This window comes from Chiloscyllium plagiosum, unplaced genomic scaffold (assembly GCF_037043375.1).
Source record: "Chiloscyllium plagiosum isolate Xiang-an unplaced genomic scaffold, Cpla_swu_hap1 HiC_scaffold_4, whole genome shotgun sequence".
Classification (NCBI taxonomy): domain Eukaryota; kingdom Metazoa; phylum Chordata; class Chondrichthyes; order Orectolobiformes; family Hemiscylliidae; genus Chiloscyllium; species Chiloscyllium plagiosum.
In genome coordinates, this window is record NW_028270142.1 from 32,214,208 (window position 1) to 32,238,358 (window position 24,151).

Here is a 24,151-nt window from a genome sequence, read left to right on the forward strand (position 1 = left end):
TTGCTCCATTGATAGCCATTGATGGTAAATTGACATGGAAGGGCATGGTTTTGCAATGAGTTGGCATAGAAAGTATGAGGGGCTGTGGAGAGTGGCTTGAGGTACTTGAGTTGACATGAAGATCATGAGCAGCCATGGGTAAGGGATAAGGGAAAGAGGACTTAACTATTTTCTTTGCAATTGAGACAAATTCTCAGAGAATTTAGATGGGCATACTAACCAGGTCACCTCAACACCTACCTGCCTCTTGATTCCCCCCAAGATCTGCTTCCAGGGTTGGCTGGCCTGAGCCAATCCTGCACTGATGTCCACAGAACAAAGTAGCGCGATTTGAGGCTCTTCAAATGAAAGTGGGTCTGGCGAGTCTACAAATTGCTAGGATCTGTCCACCTCCTCAGTAGTAAAAGTCCATAAACTGCAGATTGAGGAGAGATTACAAAGGGAAGTTATTAGAATGCAAAGTATGTTATCACAGATAGCTCATCAACATTTAAAGAGGTGGTAGATAAATACTCGGAGAGTGGAATACACTCTCAACAATTCCATTGGCCTGGACCATCTTTTTCATACTTGCCAAAATTTATTGTCATACAGTTGATGGCTGTGCCACCAATCAACACAGGATGCTCTAGAATGTTTTCCCTAATCCACTCTGCCTCTTTACATTAATCCATTCTCTTAAAGTCCTCTTCATCATCTACTAATTTGACAAAGATTTTGGGAGTTGTACTAATATCTCTGTTTGATTTGTGTATTTATAAAATACTTTTGGCACTCTTCTCCATAATGCAGGCACCGCGTAAATGCAAATTACTATTGTATTTATGGGAAACAAAAACCTACGAGTTATGGGAAATAGAAGCCATCTGTTTTAGACAGTCGAACAGCTCTATAAGTAAAATGGGTTAAGTAGCCCATTTTCTACCAAGGGTTTTATGATCCTATAATTGGCAAGTAGTTTACTCACAGATGAGAGCAATGCAGTGAAATTGCCTACAGCATTTTTTGATGAAGATCATTGCCTTTTCACCACGCTCAATGGCTTAATGTCACAAAATGAGTTAATGATTTGTGACTTATGGGATGGAGCAGTTGAATGGAATGTATAGCAGGAAAATGTGAGTACATCTAAGTCTTTCCAGCTATTAAGTATGGATCGGGGAGAAATGGCAGGAAAACCAAGACTGCAAGATTTCCATGGGATCGGACACTGTGTTCCGGAAGTTCCAAATCAAAGATTAAAACAGGCACACACCACATTTCCTGTGCTACCTTTCACTACCATACCATGTATAAAAGTTGCTGCAGTATGGTATAAATTTTGCCTTAATATTTTAGATGAGCTGAGATATAATCGACAAGACCTTGGTGCCTCCAGGTGAATGCAGAAAGAGTAAAGAAGAATTCCTATTAAACTGATTCTTCTTCCTACTCTTTATTCTAACTTTCTCCAAGTCTTAGTATACTGGCTAGTGCATTCCTTCCTTCTGCAATTCATTAAATGCAGAAGTTAACTCATTCAAAGTTAACATGCTAAGTAATATATTAAAGTGAATGAAACATCTTATGGGAACTATAATCCAGTTAATGGGTCAAAAGCTAAAACCATCTATTTTTGTTGGATATTAAAAGCAAAGCCTTTCCATATTACTTGGGTTAAGTTTGCTTATTGTATAGATATGTTTTAAGTAGTGAGTAAAAACATTGGTGGGTTATTGTTTGTGAGGGTGTTTTATAACTAAAATTTAGAAATTATTGGCGGATATGTGGTTACACACTATACTTTCATCCCTAGTTCCTGGCTTTGTATACAGCCCAAAATTATATGAAAGTCCTCTTTACTATTGTATTCAGTTAAAAGCCCTTACGTGAGTGTCTCAGTCTAGTTCCTGACAGATCTGGGACAGAACTGTACATAGTACAGCCCTAATTTGGCTGTGATTTCATATGTAATCACATAGCTTACATTTCCTATCTAAACTTAAAAGCAAAGAGCAGCTATGTGAGTGATGCAGCACTGTGTTCCAGCATGAGTCAGTACTTTCAAGAGGGAAGGAAAAAACCATTACACAATAGTTTTTACTTTAATTCAAAGCATAGTCATTCAGAGATCATAAAATTTCTGTTACGTACATTATTCAGAAAAATCATCTGATCATTCAAAATTGATTCAGAACTTGGTCATAAAGAAACAGCACTTAAGCTCGACATTTAAGATTTCTATTTTGCCGAGAATGGTTGGATCCTGACTCAAGTCTGGGTCTCATTTACTTCCTCTTTGGCTTTTTTCTTATTCAGTTCAGAACTAAGATGTGGCGTAAGCTAGTGAAACAGAAAGATAAACAAAAATAGGCAACATGGAAAGGAAAATGAAGGTCGAGGGCAGGGAGAGAGGAATTCAATTGAATGAAAATTAATGGCAAAAATGGGAAAATTAAAGGAAAGCTTATGGGATTAAATTTCACATGGAAGATGCTGCAAAAAAACCTTAAACAAATCTGGTTTAAGGAATATAACGAAGAATTACAAATTAGATTATTTACAGTGTGGAAACAGGCCCCTCGGCCCACAACACATCCAGACCCATTACCCCTTCACCTAACACTATGGGCAATTTAGCATGGCCAATTCACCTGACCTGCACATTTTTGGACTGTGGGAGGAAACCAGAGTACACCCACGCAGACATGGGGAGAATGTGCAAACTCCACACAGTCAGTCGCCTGAGGTAGGAATTGAACCCAGGTCTCTGGCGCTGTGAGGCATCAGTGCTAACCACTGTGCCACCATGCCTGCTGGCAATCAAAATCAAAAAACTCAAATTGCTGGAGAAACACAGCAGGTCTGGCAATATCTGTGGGGAGAACACAGAGTTAACCTTTTCATCAGAGCATTGAGTCCAGTGACTCTGATGAAGAGGTTAACTCTGCGTTCTCCCCACAGATGATGTCAAACCTACCAAGTTTCACAAGCAATTTCTGTTTTAAGTGAAGTTGGTTTAAGCAGGCAGTGTTACCTTGGACACCAGAGGAATTCTGCTGCCCTCCCTTAAATATTTTAGATTTACCTGAACAGGAAGAAAGGACAACAGTGGTACCGTAAACATGATAGCATTTCCTCATTTAATTTAGTTCCTGAAGTGGAGATTAAACTCACAGTTTTCTTACATAAATAAAAGTATTAACAACTGAGTCAAGCTGGCACCTTCAGAGCTAAACTGGCACTAGTAACTCATAAATTGCCATTAGTGAGTGGGTAAACTGTTAGTACCGACAGAGAAAAACTTGACCTCTAGATTGAGCCAAACTGGCACTATTAACTGAGCCAAATTTAACAGCATATATACCAAGGGATAATTCCTAGTCACTGGAACCCTGAGACCAACTTTTAAATAAAACTACAACAGAGGACCTGCTATGCAACAGGGTTTGACTATTATTGAAACCAGTGATAAAAAAAAGGTAATTTTGAAGTATGTGCATATTTACAAAGCATTACATTGATTGAACATTTAAAAATCAAGTATCAGCATTGGCATGTGAACAGTGGATATTCTAAACAAAACCAAAAGATATGCTTTAATTAAAAATAATCAACTCTGAAAACTTCAGCAAAACATAGCTAAACAAGCAGGATATTGTAAGGCAGATGAAACCAATTGTTAAAAGAATTGTGAGAGCATTATTGAGCTTTTTTTTTGCAGAGATTTAATTTATTTCTCCACTTTTGTACATCATTTTGTATGTCCTTCTCAATCTTCATAAACACCCACCCACTCAGGTTCTATCATTATCCCAATTCCAATTTGTACATTATTCTCCCATTCCCCATTCATTGATTAAAGCTCCATTCATTCCAGCCCCCCCCCTCATCATTGCTCAAATCACTCTTCGATCTGTTTCCGTGCTGTATGACTCTATGACCTAAAGGGCATAGTTGCTAGACTGGGTCTGCAGCAGGTGATGAAGGAACCCACAAGAAGTTTGTTCTTGACTGACTGGTACTTGACTTCATCCTTACTGCTGACTGTAGATTCATCTGTCCATGACAGTATTTGTAAAAGGGACCACTGCATAGTCCTTGTGGAGATGAAGTCCTGTCTTCTCATTGAAAACACCGTCCATCATGTTGTGTGACACTATCACTGTGCTGAATGAGACAGACCATGACTGCTGAGGGCTTCATCAGCAGAACTGTACTCTACAATCTGCAACTTCATGGCCTGGCATATCCTCCACTCGAACATTACTGTCAAGCCAAGGGGCTCACCCTTGGCTCAGTGGTGAGTACAGGATGGCATGCCAGGTCCACCAAGCATCACTGAAAATTAGGTGTTAATCTCCTGAAGCTACCGAACAGGTCTACTTGTGCAGGATAAGCAGCATGATAGACAGAGCTAAGCGATTCCATAACCAACAGATCGGTTCTAAACTCTGCAGCCTACCACACCCAGTCATGAACATTTGGACAACTCACTGGAGAAGGAGGCTTCACAAACATCCACATTCTCAATGATGGAAGAGCCCAGTATGTAAGTCAAAAGATAAAGCACGGAATATTCTCAGCAATCTTCAACCAGAAGTGCCAAGTGGCCATCTTGGCCTCCTCCAGTGATCCCCAGCATCACAGATACCAGACTTCAGCCAATTCTATTCACTCCATGTGATATCAAGAAACAGTTGGAGGCACTGACACTGTAAAGACTATGGGCTCTGACAATATTTCAGCAATTGTACTGAAGACTTGTGCGCCGGAACTTGTAACTTGACTGTTTGGAAGGTCATTGGAATAGGTGAGCAGTTATACAAAGCTGAACTGGTTGCGAAGTGGGCCCAGACAAAGCAGTGGATGTTGCACCTTCTCAGCTGACTGCTTTCATTTTGGCAAATACAGCCACTCTGTGCAAACCTATCAGATGGAAGGTTTCCTGTATGGAAATACATATATATATTTTTTAATGATCCTTAGATTTCTTCATTGTCACTTCCTTTGAATATGTTCTCCCATTGCCTACCCATGTACTGCACTTGGAGAACTGTTATGCTGCTGTGAGGTTTAAGAATAATAGCAATTTTCTTCTTGGTTTGTTTTGGATGACACATCTTTTTATAACACCACCAATACAGGGGTAGCATGAAGACAATAAGACAAGTCCCATTTTTAAAATTGTTATTCTGTGATTCATACTGATTTTATATTTTTAAAAATGTCTGCTTTTTCTCCCCAACATAGTCTTTTACTGCCAGTTTTAAAATTTAGAATGTATAGCAAAACATAGGAAGATGAATTAGTTGCGCCAAAGTGAAATCATCAATTAGCCCCATGGTCAGCTGTTCATGACACCTCTCTAATCTGAGCAACACCCATTAACCCTACCCTTTCTCATTTGTCAACCAACTTTCCAACTCTGCTGTTATATTTATAATTACATATATAGCAAACTTCCTAAAATGCACTGAAAATATTGAAAACACAGAAACAGGACTTCCATATCATTCCCTTTATCTCTATTATCAGACATTTCTGAAAGACCAGTCAGTTTACCATCGAGCAGATCCTGCTGACTACCCTTGATTGTTCCCCCTCCCTGACACATACACAAAAGTAACACAACTGATCATGAATTTTGTTTACTATGTATCTAAGAATCTTGTAATTATCTTTTAAAAATTCAGACTATAGTTTGATGTGGCATTTGTTTTACGTTTGAATATATTAATGTTGGTATAGTGTTACGTTTTTTAATACGATTCTACATTAAACTTTTTCATTTGCATTGCTATAAATCAAAATGTAAAGCTGAGTACTAAACCACCACACCTCTCTAATACCTACCTCCCTTCCTCTTAACAACTCTGAAGTCAAGTACAAATTGTTTTGTAAAATTGGTTATTTATAAGTAGTCTTCTCATCCATTCACACATGCTTGTACACTCTACAGCTTTCCTCCTTTTCAAATAAATATGCTTAATGTTGATCCTATACCGTTGTAATGAATATTATAGTGATGTCTAAAATATCTGCTATTAATCTGATGATTCCACAGTCTGCCTTATGTTTGCTATGTCTGCTTTACCTGATCACTTCTGATAAGATGGCAATGGAATAGGGCTTCTGAGCGTGGGCATCGTCTGATTTGTTCACTTTTCTTTATGTTTGTTTTCTTTTTTGCTCCCTTCGATTTGTAAAAAAATTCTTCTATGTTATTTTACTTACCTTTTGGTGAAGAACTCGGTTTCAGCAATGGTATCAGCAGCAGCAAGTGAACCCAGTGTGGACTCCTTTTAATGGCATTGGAGGCGGGTTTCAGTTCCCAGCAGCCTTTGTATCAGCGAGGTGATCCTCATGCCAACTCGTGGCTGCTGTGGCAGAGCTGAGTTTGGGTTCCCAGTGGCGTCTGCTTCCAGCGAAGATTCATGGAAGTGGTGCAAAGATGAGTTTGGGTTCAGTATGAGGCTGGGTGGCATCAGCAGTGGCTGAATCGGCGAGGTGGTTCAAATCACAATCATGGTGGTGGCAGAGGCAAATTTGAGCCAGTGTGGTACCTGGCAGTATTGGTTGCATCTGCATTGGTGAGATCCATCAGGGATTCATAGTGGCAAAGGTGTCAATGGAGGCGAGATGGCGCCAAGGAATGGCAACTTTCATTCCAGCAGTGGTATTTCAGTGAAGGGTCTCATACTTGGCCATTAGGTCCATGGCTGAAAATGTGTTACTGGAAAAGCGCAGCATGTCAGACAGCATCCAAGGAGCAGGAAAGTCAACGTTTCGGGCATGAGCCCTTCTTCAGGAATGAGAAGAGTGTGCCAAGCAGGCTAAGATAAAAGGTAGGGAGGAGGGACTTGGGGGAGGAGCGTTGGAAATGCGATAGGTGGAAGGAGGTTAAGGTGAGGGTGATAGGCCAGAGTTGGGGGGGGGGGAGGGGAGGTCAGGAAGAAGATTGCAGGTTAGGAAGGTGGTGCTGAGTTCGAGGGTTGGGACTGAGACAAGGTGGGAGGAGGGGACCTGACAAGGGAGTCACAGAGGGAGTGGTCTTTTCGGAACGCTGATAGGGGAGGGGAGGGAAATATATCTCTGGTGGTGGGGTCCGTTTGGAGGTGGTGGAAATGACGACGGATGATATGATATATATGGAAGTTGGTGGGGTGGTAGGTGAGGACCAATGGGGTTCTGTCCTGGTGGCGATTGGAGGGGCCGGGCTCAAGGGTGGAGGAACGGCAAGTGGAGGAGATGCAGTGGAGAGCATCGTCGATCACATCTGGGAGGAAATTGCGATCTTTGAAGAAGGAGGCCATCTGAGTTGTTCGGTATTGGAACTGGTCCTCCTGGGAGCAGATGCGGCGGAGACGAAGGAATTGGGAATATGGGATGGCGTTTTTACAGGGGACAGGGTGGGAGGAGGTGTAGTCTAGGTAGCTGTGGGAGTCGGTCGGTTTATAGTAAAAGGGATGAACTCAGATTTCTCCAGTTTCCTCATTTCCCCTCTCCTCCCACCTTGTCTCAGTCCCAACCCTTGAACTCAGCACCACCTTCCTAACCTGCAACCTTCTTCCTGACCTCTCTGCCCCCACCCCCACTCTGCCCTATCACCCTCACCTTAACCTCCTTCCACCTATCGCATTTCCAACGCCTCTCCCCCAAGTCCCTCCTCCCTACCTTTTATCTTAGCCTGCTTGGCACACTCTCCTCATTCCTGAAGAAGGGCTCATGCCCGAAACGTCGACTCTCCTGCTCCTTGGATGCTGCCTGACCTGCTGTGCTTTTCCAGCAACACAATTTCAGCTCTGATCTCCAGCATCTGCAGTCCTCACTTTCTCCATTAGGTCCATGGCCCCAGGTGGCGCACTTAATAAAAACGACTATAAAGTTGGACACTCTTTTTCTTTCTTCATTTTTCTGCCTTTGTATTCTATGTTTTGGTTTACTTTTCTTATGTTTTAAGATGGTGCCGAAGAGTAGTGACACTATACAAAACTGTTCACTGTATTTTGTGAAAGGGTATTACGTGACAATAAATAAATCAAATCACATGCTTGAGATAGATTGGTGATTAAGTCTTGGAGCCACTCAGAATTCTTTTCCTACAGGGTTACCAAATTATAGAGCCAAATGTAAACCTGATTATAAAGATAAGCCTGGACTTTATGCCAGGTTATAGGGATAAACTGCAGTTGTAAAGAAAAGGTTTGCTTTTTGATGAAGAAGAAGCTGAAGGTGGTGGTGAATAATCAAGAAGTGGCCAAATGGGCCATGGGATAACAAGGAGCTCAACAAGTCATAGAGATGTACAGCACGGAAACAGACCCTTCGGTCCAACTTGTCCACACCAACCAGATATTCCAACCCAATCTAGTCCCACCTGCCAGCACCCAGCCCATATCCCTTCAAACCCTTCCTATTCATATACCCATCCAGATACCTTTTAAATGTTGCAATTTTACCAGCCTCCACCACTTCGTCTGACAGCTCATTCCATACACGTACCGCCCTCTGCGTGAAAACGTTGCCCCTTAGGTCTCTTTTATATCTTTCCCCTCTCACCCTAAACCTATGCCCTCTAGTCCTAGACTCCCCCACCCCAGGGAAAAGACTTTGTCTATTTATCCTATCCATGCCCATCATGATTTTATAAACCTCTATAATGTCACCCCTCAGCCTCCGACACTCCAGGGAAAACAACCCTAGTCTATTCAACCTCTCCCTATAGCTCAAATCCTCCAACCCTGGCAACATGCTTGTAAAACTTTTCTGAACCCTTTCAAGTTTCACAACATCCTTCCAATAGGAAGGAGACCAGAATTGCACATGATATTTCAAAAGTGGCCTAACCAATGTCCTGTACAGCTGCAACCTGACCTCCCAACTCTTATACTCAATACTCTGACCAGTAAAGGAAAGCATACCAAATGCTTTCTTCACTATCCTATCTACCTTTGACTCCACTTTCAAGGAACTATGAACTTGCATTCCAAGTCTCTTTGTTCAGCAACACTCCCTAGGACCTTACCATTAAGTGTATAAGTCCTGCTAAGATTTGCTTTCCCAAAATGCAGCACCTCGCATTTATCTAAATTAAACTCCAACTGCCATTCCTCAGCCCATTTGCCCATCTGATCAAGATCCCGTTGTGCTCTGAGGCAACCTTCTTTGCTGTCCACTACACCAATTTTGCTGTCCAATTTTGGTGTCATCTCAAACTTACTAACTATACCTCTTATGCTCACTTCCAAATCATTTATATAAATGACGAAAAGTAGTGGACCCAGCACCGATCCTTGTGGCACTCCATTGGTTACAGGCCTCCAGTCTGAAAACAGCCCTCCACCACCACCCTCTTTCTTCTACCTTTGAGCCAGTTCTGTACCCAAATGGCTAGTTCTCCCTGTATTCCATGAGATCTAACCTTGCTAACCAGTCTCCCATGGGAACCTTGTCGAACTGAAGTTCATATAGATTACGTCCACCACTCTGCCCACATCAATCCTCTTTGTTACTTTTTCAAAAACCTCAACCAAGTTTGTGAGACACTATTTCCCACACGCAATCCTTGCCTTTCCAAATATGTGTAAATCCTGTCCCTCAGGATTTCCTCCACAACCTGCCCACCACCAACATCAAGCTCACTGGTCTATAGTTCCCTGGCTTGTCCTTACCCACTTTCTTAAATAGTGGCACCACCTTGGCCAACCTCCAGTCTTCCAGCACCTCACATAAATCTCATAGCTTTTGCAGGATTTCTAGAATTCACAGGGTGGGGGTGGATTGGTGACTGAAGCAAGTTGTGGAACTCATAAAATAACTCAATAACAGGCAGATGATTTAAATTAGTTGCATTTCAATAAGGTGCGACAGCTGCTTGAACTTCCTGAAATAGTCTCCATGCTTAATACAGTTTAAGTGGCGCCTTTGTAAATGGCTTTAATGTGTCACGACTACATCAGGTCTGTCCTCTGAGTGGTCCATGAACTTCAAATTTGAATAATTTGTGTTTTTGAGTGTTCTGAATTAAAAATAGCTAGCTTTAGTCCTAACTGAGATAAACACAAGCTGATTACACAATTATTTCTGGATGTTATTAATTGAAAGTGATGTTGTAATTAGCTAAAATACAAATGCAAAGAAAAATAGTTATGAATAAAAAGATAGGAATAAAGCTTAAAATAAAACCAGTTCGTTTTCATGACAAACATAATGGTGTTTGAAGATTTCTCCTTCTGAAGTGAAGGGGTTGCAAACTCAAAGTCAGAGCATCAGTTGCTGCAATGGTTTCTGGACTTCTATAGTTAGATCTTGCTTCAACAGCTGGATTGAGCAGAACAGGTTCTGCTCAGTCCAGCTGCTTTTCTTTTATGTCAGAACAGGCTGTGTCCTTTGGTACCCTGATTCAGGACTGCAGTGCTTTAGTTGGTTTGATTCTTTTTGTCTCCAAGGTCAGGATTGTCTTTCTTTCTAATGCTGCCTGTCAGAGTCTCCTTGGACCTTTGCCTCAATTTGTGGCTCATGATCTCTCTTAACACAATAAAAGCAAGATTATTGAAATGTTAAATTTAAAATGAGTTATTATTTCACAATGCAACATCAATGATACTGGAATTTCCTATCATATCCTCCTGATCTCTTGTTGTTGAATTGCCACATCAATGGACAGACCCATTGTGTTGTCCAAGGGTTACTTGAACTCTGAATGTATATTTTTGTGATTTATGCTAAGATTTATTCTGTCTGCTTTGTAAGGCTGTCGTCAATCACTAAAAAGCAGTCATGGGACTTTTGGGAACCAATTTGTAAGTTTGTATGTGCATTTTAACAAGTACGGTTGACCTTCTTTACAAAATATGTAATACACTTAGATACTCATACCAAACAGCAATGGCAAATAGTTAGCACCATTTGTCTGATGTAGGTGACAGTCCAGGGTAAAATGGAAATATTCGGAGTTGTACTTCCAAAATGCCATCATTATTTAAGGAAATGCAGCACTGTGAACTCTCAAACACAAATGGAGTGACTGACCAGTTAATCTGCTCTTGGTAACTTTGGCTGAGGAAAGAATCTTGACCAGCAAAGTGGGGAGGACCCTCTTCTTCAAATATCTTTTGTATCACCCAAAAGTGCAAACTAGGCCTCAGTTTAACATTTCAACTGAAAGACAACCAAGGACTTTTGAAATTAGTCCTGGTATAAAGTTGAATGAAAAACTGTATTATGCAATCTTTGCTAAACATTAGATGTATTCATTTAAATGTGAACATGAAGAATTTTAAATGTGCGGTTTCTGTTTATTTTGCCTTTTCTTTCAGCTTTGGAGACTGTGAACCAGGAATTGTTCCTCTGTTAGATTTTCACTTCGAAAAGGGTTTAGAACAGTCATGTTTTGTTCTATGAAGAGGATCTGCACCCAGACAACGTGGTGTTATTTCCAGAAGGTTCCCCCACCTCCACAAGATGTAGTCACAAAATCTTGACGATGGGTGACACTTTCAGAACTTGATTTGGGCAATGATTTTCCACAGAGTTCTGAAGTCATTTCCTCCCACACAGTATCAAACTGTGACAATTTTCAAAATGTCAACTTTGCAAGATTAAAAAAGCTTGCGTTAGTTTTACTTCGGCACAATAAAAAAAGCAGAGTAAATAACATGCCCGGGGAATTTTAACCTGTTACATTGGGTGGGAGTGTAAGGTTCATATAGAAAAATTGTCAGGGAAATCTTCAATTTCCTCATGCTTTTGATTTTAACTGGAGTGAACTTGTGATTGTGGGGGAGTCCATTTCCACCACCCCATCTGCACCGCTGGGATAAGTGATTCTGTTATTAACATTTCTTAAAAATCTATTTACTGCATCGTTAAGCATGGACTCAGGCTTTAACCGCCAGTACACTTTTCCAAAGCTTCCTAGAACTGGTCCAGCTGAACAAGGGGAGAGATTAATAAGGCTGATCAATTGGCAACTATGCTGTTTTTTTGCCTCACCTGGGCCTCGTATGACTACAGTAAGACAAACTTACTTCTGAACTGAAATCCTCTTGCAATGAGAGCCAATATAGCAGTTGGCTTCCTAATTGTTTGCTCATCCGCTTGTCTACTCTCACTGACGGATGGACGTGGACACCCAGATCCCCTTGTATAATCACTTCCCAATGTAACTCCGTTTCAATAATACACTTGCTTTCTGTTTTTCATACCAAAGTGTACAACTTCACATTTAGCAACTGTATCCATTATATGTTTGCCCACTCATTAGATGAAAAGCTTTACCTCACAGGATGTGTTCTAAAACCTTGCTTTCATTGTTATAAAGTGATTTTCTAAGGTTTTGAAGATCAGACCATGGAGTTTTGTGTTGCCTTTTATGAGGAGCAAGACAGCCAGCACCAATAGTCAGAGCAGGACTAGCATCTATCTGCCACTGTAGAGACAGAACTCGAGCTCACAGGAGGCAATATCTGAAGCACAAGGTACACAGGCAAAATATTTATTTTCTGCTCATTGTTGAGCACAACTTCTTCAGGAGACTCAATCTCATATTTCTGTCTAGATCAGTGATTGCATCTTGACATGACATCTTGCGAACACACACTGCCAGCCTTTCAAGCTGCTCAATGCAACACTACCCATATCTCTTCTTTCACCACTCAGGATTCACAGCTAACACTGACCACACCCTCATCCATTTACCGTATTTTCAGACTCTCACCCAGCTCTACTGTCTACACATTTACCCAATTGTCAGCTATGACAAGAACATCACACACAGTGCTATGCATTGATTCTTCCCTCTTGTGGGTCAAGGTGACAGACAATAGAAAGGAGCAGAACAGAATCAGCAGGGGTAAAGGATGCCTGTATTCCACAAAGAAGGTGTTTGCCCATAATGTTGGGCTCAGAGTATCTGGCATTGCTGGGAACATTATGGATGATGATGTGTTCCTGCCTTGAGATCTCTTACATCCACCATGGAAGCAGATGGGATTTCAGTTGAACACGTAATCAGAAAGACAGCATTCCTGACAGTGCAGCTCTCATTTAGAACTGTAGTGAACAGTGCAGAACTTTGTGCTCAGGTCCTACAATGGAACTTGAACCAAAACCTTCTGATTCCTGGGCAACCTATGTAGAGACATTATCACATGCATCTGGAAGAGGTGGGACTTGAACCCAAACCACCAGACTCAGACTATGCCTGCACCACAAAAGTCATGTTTCTGCCTCTTGTCTTTTATCAACTCACTTCTTATCATCATCTCATAAATATTGCATCCTATGTATTTATGAGGGGCAGATGGATGAAGGACAGCAGTAAGTGATGTGATGCACAATTCACACCCCATAATCAACTTTCTATTGCATTTCTAATTATCACTTTGCCAGAGGTACTAAATGGAGCCAGATGTTTCCTTTCCCATGAGAAATCCTCATCCCTCGTGGTAGCAACGACTGGTTTCATGAGCAGGACCCACTCTATTGGCTGTGGACCTTCCATGATTTCTTTGAGAGAAAGAAATTGTCTTAAAACCATATCGCCTTTAGGAAAAATGTGTGCTATTATGGGTTTTTTTTCTTATGTTCACCATTTCTCTTTACCTGATGTTATGTATAAATCAATATAAATTCATTCCATGGTCACCTGCAACCTTTCTTTCATTGCTCAAATGGTGAATCTGGAACTTATATATTATGAGTGTTTCAGGAAGTAGATGTCCTTGAAGATTGATGGGAATCTGCAATTGCCTCATGTCCATTACATTCGTCCTTAACTTACTCCTCACTCCACTTGTCATTCCTGCAGAGCATTCTGGATATATCTAACATTTTTAAAACTATCTTTTAAGATTTTTATAGAAGTAATTTCATTGTAGAATTCCATGTATTATCAAATTTTATGCATTGAGGAATTCCATATATTGTCAGCTTTAATGCATTTTAGAATTCCATGTAGCACATGATATTAACTCCTTGCTATGCTATAATTTCTCACACACCATCTTGTATGAATGTTGTAATTGGTTATAATTTGTGGTGTGAGGATAAAACCATGTTGTGACATCACTGTCAAGTCCATTTCTCCAGCTCTAGGTTCCAAAACAGCTAAGCTTCTCACATGACACCTGCATACGCTTCCAGTAAGTGTCACTGGGGAGTAATCGGAAGTGAGAAGCTTTGCTGCTTTTCTCTCCCTAATTTATTTGTGCTGCTCTCTGAGACCAGTTAACTTGTGTAAAAAAAGAATTCTCAGGATTTGTAACAGTGGCAGAACCGGGATTTATTGTAAACTCCTGGTCTGCCTGAGAGGGTAATGGTGTTCTTCCTCAAGAATTCCACAGTCTGTGTGTGATTGTAAAGTCTTGGTGATAGGATCTTGATCTGGCAACATTAGCAAGTCAGATCGTGCCTGAATGGGAGGAGAAATTTTAGATGTGGTCGCTGAAAGGATTGAACTTGGGATCACCTTGAGACAAATGAAGTAGCTCCACTGTGGGTAATATTTTCACCAACTGAGCTACCGTGCATCCTTTTTGTGATTTAAAAAAAAATTACTACACTTCCTGTTTTCACTGCCAATTTTAGGTTAATTCTAAGGAAAGAAGTGGACCCATTGGAAAGAAGTTGAAGGCCCATGATTTTTGTCATTCAATTTTGGATCCAAGCAACTTTCCAATCCTCATAGGTGTTAAAGGAGGAAGAAGAGAATTAGTGTCCATTGATCACATTTCCACATTCAACTTTTAGCGGGTAAAAATTAGTCTCGGCCTCAGAAAGCTCGGAGGCCGAGGCTAATCTGAAATACAACTTCAAACCTCATTGACAGTTTTGCTGAAACTACTTGGCCCCTGTCAGGCTTCCACAGTCATCTCAATCATTTAAAGAGGAAAACTGATAGTTACTGGGATGGTGTTTGCACTAGAGTTGGCCGGGGCAGGGGAGCGGGGAGAGAGGTCAGTTGCATAAACTAGATTCAGTGTGCAACATTCTTACTTTCCTCTCTGGTCTACAAAAGGTTTTCCTAAAACTTATTTGAAATTTTAATCATGTTTTATAAATCAATTTGCAGCAACCGTGGAATAATCCTGAGCAGAACAGCTCCAATGTTGCCTCTATCCATTGGAGACATTTAAATATGTGTGAAACTGCTAGTATTAATACATAGGAGGGGCATAACACTTGGTGAAGTTCCAGACTAAAAGGCCTAGTGCATTTAGTAGTATCCTGGACACGCACTCAACTTGAGTCTCAGCTGACCATTTGCAATATTTCTCAGCATTGGGCGCATTTTATGCACGAGCAACAGTACACCATTTTGTTCTTTAAGCCCGCTCCACCATTTGGTATCATTTGGCTAGTCATATATTTCAATGCCGAAGTCCTCTTTTTCCTCTATGTCTCTTATTGCCTTTAAAATCGTTACCACTTATCTATCCCTTTGTTGAATAGATTTGGAGATTTGACCTCCATGTCCTTCTACGGTAGAGAGTTCCACAGGTTCACTCCCTTTTTAGTGAAGAATTTTTTCTTTATCTCAGTCCTAAATGCTCCACCTTCTAGACTCCTCAACTGGTTATTCATCCTCCCTGCATCTAGTTTGTCTGGCCCCATTAGAATTTTATATGTTTCAATTAGATCCCCTCTCACCCTTTAAACTCTAGAGAATCCAGGCCCAGTCTGCTGATACAACAGTGCTGCCATTCTTGATATCAGCCCTGTGAACTTACTCTGCACTCCCTCAATGACAAGTATATCCTGTCTTAGAAAGGAAAACCAAAACTGCTTACAGTAGGTCACACCAAGGCCTTTGGTAAGTGCAGTAAGGCATCCCTTCTTTTGAACTCAAATCCTCTTGCAATGAAAGCCACCTGCCTTCCCAATTGCTTGATGCACCTGCCTATCTACTTTTATTGAACTGTGAATAAGAACATCCAGATCTCTCTGTACATCCAATTTCTCAATATATTATTAGTTAAATAATACCCTTTCTTTCCGTTTTTCACACCAAAGTGCATAACTTTGCACTTTGCCACATCATACTGCATCTGCCCTGTGTTTGTCCACTCACTCAACTTGTCTAAATCACCTGGAAGCCTCATTACATCCTCCTTAGAACTCACAATCCTGTTCAGTCATCTGTCATCGTCAAACTTGGAAATTTTGCATTTGTTTCCCTCATCCAGGTCATTTATATTTCGTGAATAGCTGGGCCTAAATACTAATCCTAATGGTACCCCACTAATTACTGCCTCACACTTGATAAAAGACTAATTTCTCCCATTTTCTGTTCCCTGTCTGTCAATCAATTCTCAATTTGTGCCAATAGTTTACACCTATCCCATGTTCTCCAACTTTGTCTTCTAACCTCTTATGATAGATCTTATTAAAAGCCTTCTGAAAATCTAAATGCACCACATCTAATGGTTCTCCCTTATCTACTGTACTAGTTACATCCTCAAAATACTCCTGTAGATTTGTTAATAATGATTTGCCTTTCATAAACTCATGCTGGCTTTTTCTAACCTTCTTAATAGTTGCCAAATGTTCAGTTCTTACATCTGTTATAATAGATCCTAGCATTTGCATAATACTGATGTTAGGCTAATTGGTCTATAATTCTCTGTGTTTGCACTCCCTCCCTTTATAAGTAGTAGGGTTTCATTTGCCACCTTCCAATCTGTAGCTCCAATATCCATAAGAACAGGACTGATTGTTATGCTACACAAACAGCCACATCGACCTGATGGACTGACTGTCCTTCCTTTATGCCAATCATACATGAAATACATGTCAATTTCAATTCAAAACATTTTGGTGTTGATAATCTGGACATCAGTCACTACATGATAGTTTTGAGGGTAATAATTAAAAATAATAATTTCAAAAAATTGCAATCCCAATCTATTTTTCAATTCAGTACTTGAGGATAAAGCTTGGATCTCAGCCTATTTTGGAATCGTTTTTTTCCCTAAAACATTTGTTTCTTGGGTTGTTGCATTTCTCTGTAGCTCCCCAGAGAAAGAGAAACCTTGCAAATGTAAAGCACCTTTCACTGTTGCAACGTAGACAAAAAGATGTCACATTGGCAGTTTCCATCCTCTGTTACTTCTTCAGAATCCAAGGATCTTTGGAAAATTAGAACCAGTTTATCTCTATAGCTACCTGTTTTAGAATTCTAGGATGCAAACCATCAAGACCAGGGGGATTTAGTCCCATTAGTTTGTCTAATACTCCTTCTGTAGTGATGATGGTGGTTTTTAAAATTGAATAGAAATACAGCATCTCTTGGAGTGAAATGCTCCATCAATACTGCATTGAAATGTAAGCTTGAATTATGTATGAGAGTCTCTGCAGTGAGACTTAAACCCACAACCCTCTGATTCAGCAGTGAGTGTGCTACCACTGAGTCACGGCTGAAGCCATGGTGAAGTGATACACTGAACCTCCATAGCTTTTGTACTGATGGTAGTCCTACAATAGTGCTTGTTAGTGATGTTGAGCAAGTGACAACAAAGAAATGTCAATTTATGTCCAGCTCAGAGTAGTGTGCGGCTACAGGGGACAATGTTTTCATTGTTACAGCGATAGCAAACGTCTAAGAAGCTGTATGATTCTATCAAGTTTATAAAAATATCTTTGTGGTTTGATACTTTAGCTTTGCTTCAAGTGCTGATCTCATCTGTCTCGGGGTCCGTTTAGCAGTAATCTGAAGACAGATGTGGTAACAACACATCCAATATGCCTCTGTTTATGTGAATACAACACAGGGTGTTTGGCAGCTGGTGGCTAGAAATGGACAGCTGGAACTCTCTGTCCTAGTGGATTGTTTAATCAATTCCAGGGCATTTTACCCTTGTTTATAAATTCTTCTAGTACTTTGAAAAATTTACAATTTTTAATAAAAGTTGATGTTTATTTTTTATCTTTCTGTTGGTAAGGTCAGCATGTTACCAATTCTGCAATTAAACACTCAGAGTTGGCAGAACAGCTACTTTAAGAAAGTGAAGATGTTTAATTGAAGCCACTTTTCTTTAAAAGATGCCATTGTCAAAAGAAAAACTTTGGCAAATGTTTATCCATTTGTTCACAACATACCAAATTACATTGTCATATCACTTGTCTATGATGCCATTTGCAGTGAAGTACCACTCCGCCTCTCCTCAAACAACAAATAAGTTTGTCACACACTATTTCAGGAGGATAGTGTCCATTTAATTACAATATTACACACTACACAATAGTCTGCTTACTGAAAAAAAAAACCATGCTTCAGTGTTGTAACTCAGTCATGCAGGAGAATTGACTGATAGTGAATTAACTGGAATTTTAATTAAACTAAGCTCTGCTTTTGCTTGTTTCCCATCACAATTCCTGTACTGTGTTTACTAATTGGTTTACGGACTATTTCAAGCTCCACAGCTTCCTATTTGTGTCTATGTAAACACCACAATCATCAGTCTCATTTTTAGTGAGCTTTGAAAATTCTGCTCTTTCTGCATGATTGGGTCCACAGTAAAGATTGAATAACTTGCATCTTAATAGAGATCCTTTCAATGTATCACAGACCTCAAATAGTTTCACTGGATTAGCATAGGTCTAGCTTGTTCACTAAATGTATTCACTTTTAGAGTTGAATGAAGAAGTAATACAACTTCAACTCTTTTCTTCTGCCAATAATAAAACTTGTAAATATTCTTAGTCCTTTACAATCCAGAAATTGTATCTTTCTAATGTTCTGTTCCTGCAAAAATGCAGTCATTTAAATCCCTCAACTCTGCTCGAAAAATGGAAACCATCATTTTCAGCTGCTCCCAATGTTAACACACCCCGACCCCCCAGAGTCAATATTGTCAGCTTTCCTCATTGCTCTGAAGCCATGTTTACTGGTATTATCTTTGACACTTTAGCCGAACTACTCTCAATACCTGTCTGTTACTAAGGCATTCTATTTTAACATGCACAATAATGCCTCTACTTCACTTGGTTCACTTCTGACACTTCTTCCCTCCTCATCTTCACAACCATGGACATTTAAGAGCTGTGATTGGCCAACACTCCCCACAAGCCCCACTGTGATCTTTTTTTTCCCTGCAATCTTTCTCCTTATCTCTGTCCCTTATCTCCTGTTCACAGCTATGTGCAAGGCTGTTTTTCCAGGTAGCTGAAGGCTACCCTCATCCATCCTTTGTGTAATTTGAAATGCAGCTGGGAAGGCATCAGGCAACCCTTTCACCCAACTGAAGCTCTTATATAACCAACTAGTGGATACCGCAGCAACTTCGACTGTGTAGACTATCAATAAAAAGGTTTACTGCCTTTGTGGACAAGATCAGAAGTTACTCAACACCAGGTTATAGTCCAAAAGGTTTATTTGAAATCACAAGCACTGCCCCTTTATCAAGTGAAGAAAACATACAGGCATAGAACTTACAGGTTAATTGATCAATGGGCAGAGGGATTAAAAGATCATACAAATGATGTGAGTGGAGTGTCAAATTATAAATCTCTGCTGGTGATGAAAAGTGTCAAACGGTGTGAATAAAATGTCAACAGTTGAGTAGTAAGTGAAGGGGATGACCTATAATCCAATTGAATGAGGCAGAGAAATAATTACAAAAAATTAAAAATAAGATGGTATTGTAGACAAACTAAACAGCTGGAATAGTACATTAGGCGGAAGAGTCACATGCTGAGGATCTACCCAAAATAACAAGTAATCCAAAACCGTACAAACTAATTAAGGTAGGAAGATGATAACAAGCTATCAAGGTGATGGTGTTAAAACATGACAGCAAGGAAGATTTTACTAATACAGAACACTTTTGATCACCTGCAAGAGGCTTACTTTTTGACATTCCACTCACACCATTTATAATAGCTTTTGATGTCTCTGCCTATAAATTCTGTGCCTGCACGCTTTCTTCACTTCACTTGATGAAGGGGCAGTGTTCCAAAAGCTTGTGATTTCAAATTTACCTGTTAGACTATAACACAGTGTCATGTGACTTCTGACCTTGTCCACCCCAGTCCAAAATCGGCACCTTCACATCATTCCTTTATGGACACCCAGGTCCAAATGGAATTCCTCAACTTCTCCATCAACCTTTTCTATCCTGCATTTCCCCTTCTACCCCTGGCCTGTCTGTCCAACCTCATGGTTTGGCTCTCCCAAAAGTCACTCCTCCCAACATGCTTCCCCATCCAGCTCCAGCAAAGATTACAGTTGGGAACAGAATGTAATCTTAGTCGTGGCTCCATTAGAACCAGGAACTGGCTCCCTACATAGGAGCAGAAGTGTTCTGCTGAGCCAACCATTGAGCCCTTCCAAGCGTTAAATGACTATGGATTGACCCTCCTGAGTGGCACATTGTCCCTGTCATTTGTTATGAAGGACTGGGAGGCACCAGTGCAACATAAACTCCTGTCCTCAGTATCAGAAACTACAACAATCAGTACAAAAGAAGACACAAGTAATACTCATGATCAGTCATGAAAAACTGCATGTGAAGCAGACATTCTTTTGATACTTGCAGACTGCTAATAAAAAAATTGAGGCCTAATGCTTGGCGTCTCTTGCTTGCTGCTTTGGGTAGGAGCCAAGGCCATATTGCTGGTATCATGCCAATTCAGCACCCATTCCAAAAATCCCTCCGTTATTTTGTCTGAAAAACTTTATGAAATTTGAGTGGAGCTACTCTCAAAGAATTACAGTTTTTTTGTCAGTGCCTTCAGTCTATTCATACTCACACATCTTTCCATTACAAATATTCTTGTTAATTTTACATAGAGTCTAGTTACTTATCATAGTTTTTTTCTTCAATTGAATCAGGAGAGTAATGCATAAGAACAAGTGTAGGCAATTATGCTGCTTTGTCATGCACATAGATCTTGGTTGAACTGTATTTCAATTCTAACTTTATTTTGTATCCCTTGGTACACTTACCTAACAAAAATCTGTTGATTTCAGTGGTGAAATTTTAAATTAACTTAGCATCCACAGCCTTTTGGAGGAAAGCGATATTTCCAAATTCACCATTAAATAGTCTAAGTCTAATAATAAGATTATATTGTTTTATCCTTGGTTCTCTTGCTAGAGGAAATAGCTTCACTGTGTTTAGGCAATTGAATTATTGTTTTAAATACTTAGGTTAAATCACCTTTCAACAATCTGAATTAAAGGAACTATAAACTAAAATTATGCAACCTATCCTCAAAATCTGGCCTCCTGGAATCAAGGATCTGGCATGTGTACACTTTAGTGCAAGTGACAATTCTTTGTTCTTTTGAAATGATTTGCAGAAGGACATGTGTTTAGCACACAATCCTGTTCGAAACCTTGACTGGATATTCCCAGCAAAGAGCAGTATCCTTAAAAATTGAACAGTATGAAAGTACTATCATACAATAATTTTCTGTCTGTTAACTTTTCGATCTGTGCTCCTGGGAGAACTGTTTCTGGGTTCAATCTTGTATTATTATTTTCGCATTATTGTTATATACTAATAAGCACACCCTTCTTCTGCTTATGGCCAATGTTAACTGAAGAATCAAGTGGGAAAGCAGATTAACAACAGCTTTGAAGAACAAAGAGTGCTTTAAATATATAGCATCCTCTGATTAAATATGTTTACTTTTAAATTGATGTTGAAGTTTCCTGTTCTCCTTCAAAATTTGACATGGAACCATAGTAAGTTATGTTTCTTGTGTGTAATATTAAACTCTCTTGATTATTTCACAGGTCCTGCTGTCAGGTTCAGTGACTTCAAGGTATCAAATCCAAAGCCACCACCACTGATTGGACAGCACACTGTTGCGATACTGAAGAACTTGCTGGGTTATAGTGAGAGCTATATCAATGAATTGCTTGCAGCAGGAATAGTTGACCAGCATGCACATCATTAAAGGCTAATCTCTCTTAGACAATTTATTGACCTTTCTGAGATGAACCAACTTCACAGTTCAGAGAGGATCATTTACAATTCTACAAGCACAAAACAACAAAGTAAATTTCACTCCAAGTTGTTGCAAAGCTAATCAGAAGTGTTAGATTTATATAGCAAAATGCAGAATTCTTAATGAAAATAATGATGGATCTAATCCATCGCAAAATATTTCATTCACAAATCAATTGAATTCAAAATGGTTTATCTGAAGTCTTAAACAAAGTAGTCTTTTAACTATTGAGTATTGTTTAACCTTGTGGAAATTCATCCACTTTTAATGAATGGAAAGCTAACTTTAACAGCCAGCACATTGTCTGATTTGAAGCTGAAAATAAATACAATGCCTCTATGGAACTGCTAGAAACTGCTTTTAAAATTGCACAAGTCCATATATTTCAGCAAGATCAACTTCGTAAAAAAACTTTTAGTGACAGATTTGTGCATTGTTATAATAAAAACAAAAATGATTGGTGAACAATGTTTCAGAATTTGATCTTTGTACCATTGCATATATTGTAATTTACTTATAAAATTGTCATTGTATCTCACATTTCTTACTCGCATCAATTATCACCACTACACTCTGTAAATTGTTTACATATTAGTTTGTAAAACCTAACAGATATTGTCAGAATAAACATTTCTATCTATTTCCTTTGTTTTTCTTAATATAAATATTTTGGAGGCTGATGAAGAACCTTGAAGGAATGCATTTTGACTTTCAAGATGGATATGGAGTTCAAGTTAGTACCATAGTCATCTCTGACGCTGGCTATTCAAGAAATTTTAAGTAGATAGGCACTGGTTTGAGGAAATATGTTGTCCTTCAAAACAAAAATAGACTTGGCTTGGAAATAATCCAAATATTAAACACTAGATTACAACGTCAACCACATAAATCCTAGAGTCAGTTTAATGGTAGGGGTGTCAAAGGTGCTGTGTGCTCTCTAGAAAACTGCATGCAGGAGACCCATTCTGTACTCCATAATATTATTTCAGCACTAACTTTATCCCCAATCAAGAACAGTAATAATAACATAATATTGGGGTAGCATAAAATGCTGAATGCAATGTTTTAAAACTGCATTTGTCCCTGGGTTTTTTTTTCAGTTGTTTTCTCATTCTCCTTGAGGCAGCTCTCATTATCTCTGTTTGGTTGCATTGATTTTTTGAATAGCGGATGCTTGTCTGGAGTGGCATGTTCATCATTCATGCTGCCACAAAAATATTACTGAAACATCTCTTCATGACGTAAAATTAACATAACAAAGTTAAGATTGTCTAGTTCCGATATGAAAGAACATATTATACATTCCACTTCTTAGCTATCAAGCCAAATACCTTTGAAATTGTTTTAAAATTAAAGCATTTAGGAAGTTCAGATTATTGTTTCTAAAAAAAAAAGCTCTGATCTCTGTATTTTCATCATTTATTTGTTTAACGTTAATATTTTATGACAGTTTTGAATTTATCTAGATAAACAAAGGAAAAAACTTTTAACTTTTACTAAATTCACTGTACATTAAATTTTTATCAAGACAACTTGCCTATACAGTATGTATATGTATATAACCACCTTTCATATCCTCAGGATGTCCCAAAGCATTTGGAGTAAATTAATTACTTTTGAAGTACTGTCACTGTTACTTTATAAACAAACACAGTAACAATAAAATTCAGCAAAAACAGAAAAGCCAGTGAGCGTGGTTTTGATGGTATTGTTCAATAGGTGGATGTCAGCAGCATACTGGAAGAAACACTTTACACTATAGGTGTAGTATCCTCATGATCAGACAAACAGGCTTTGGTTTAGAATGTAATCATTAAGAAAACCTTTCAGACAATCCAGTATTCTTCAGTATTTTGGACCTAAGTGCCAATCGAATTTGTGCTGTGCTGAGTGAGCAGAGAAAATGCTAGCACTAAATAAATAGTAACCAGTGACGATTTCAGTTGCTACTGCACAAACCAAAGTACTAATGGAAGGAGTAAAGCACATGAAGATGTCTTGGAGACCTTTCCTTATGTTGGCAGGGAAAAAAAAACTTGAACTGGTTAAAACGAGTTCCCACTGCTGAGCAACATTCAACAAAGCTGGTAGATTAACTGTCGTGATTGGAGGAATTGTCAGAAGAACGTGGCCAACGTAGGCATTAAGGACATGGTCAGTTAAGTGAAATATGACATGACTATCAATTGCTTCATTGTGCCTATACCCAGAG

At 39.4% G+C, this 24,151-nt stretch overlaps 1 protein-coding gene across 4 annotated transcripts in view; it reads left to right on the top strand.

The window, feature by feature from the left end:
* The window catches only part of sugct (succinyl-CoA:glutarate-CoA transferase), a 475,105-nt gene extending 451,936 nt beyond the window's left edge, over positions 1-23,169 (top strand). The window contains exon 15 of one of the 4 annotated variants that reach the window (XR_015756922.1): positions 21,725-21,787. Coding sequence is in view for 3 of the 4 variants with exons in the window: in XM_087986074.1 (XP_087842200.1) it covers positions 21,725-21,888 (164 nt within the window). In the remaining variant the exon portion in view is untranslated. Of the gene's footprint in view, positions 1-21,724 lie in introns of all 4 variants that reach the window. The other 3 variants (XM_087986079.1, XM_087986074.1, XM_087986076.1) reach the window with 3 other exon arrangements.
* Positions 23,170-24,151: the final 982 nt, after the last annotated feature.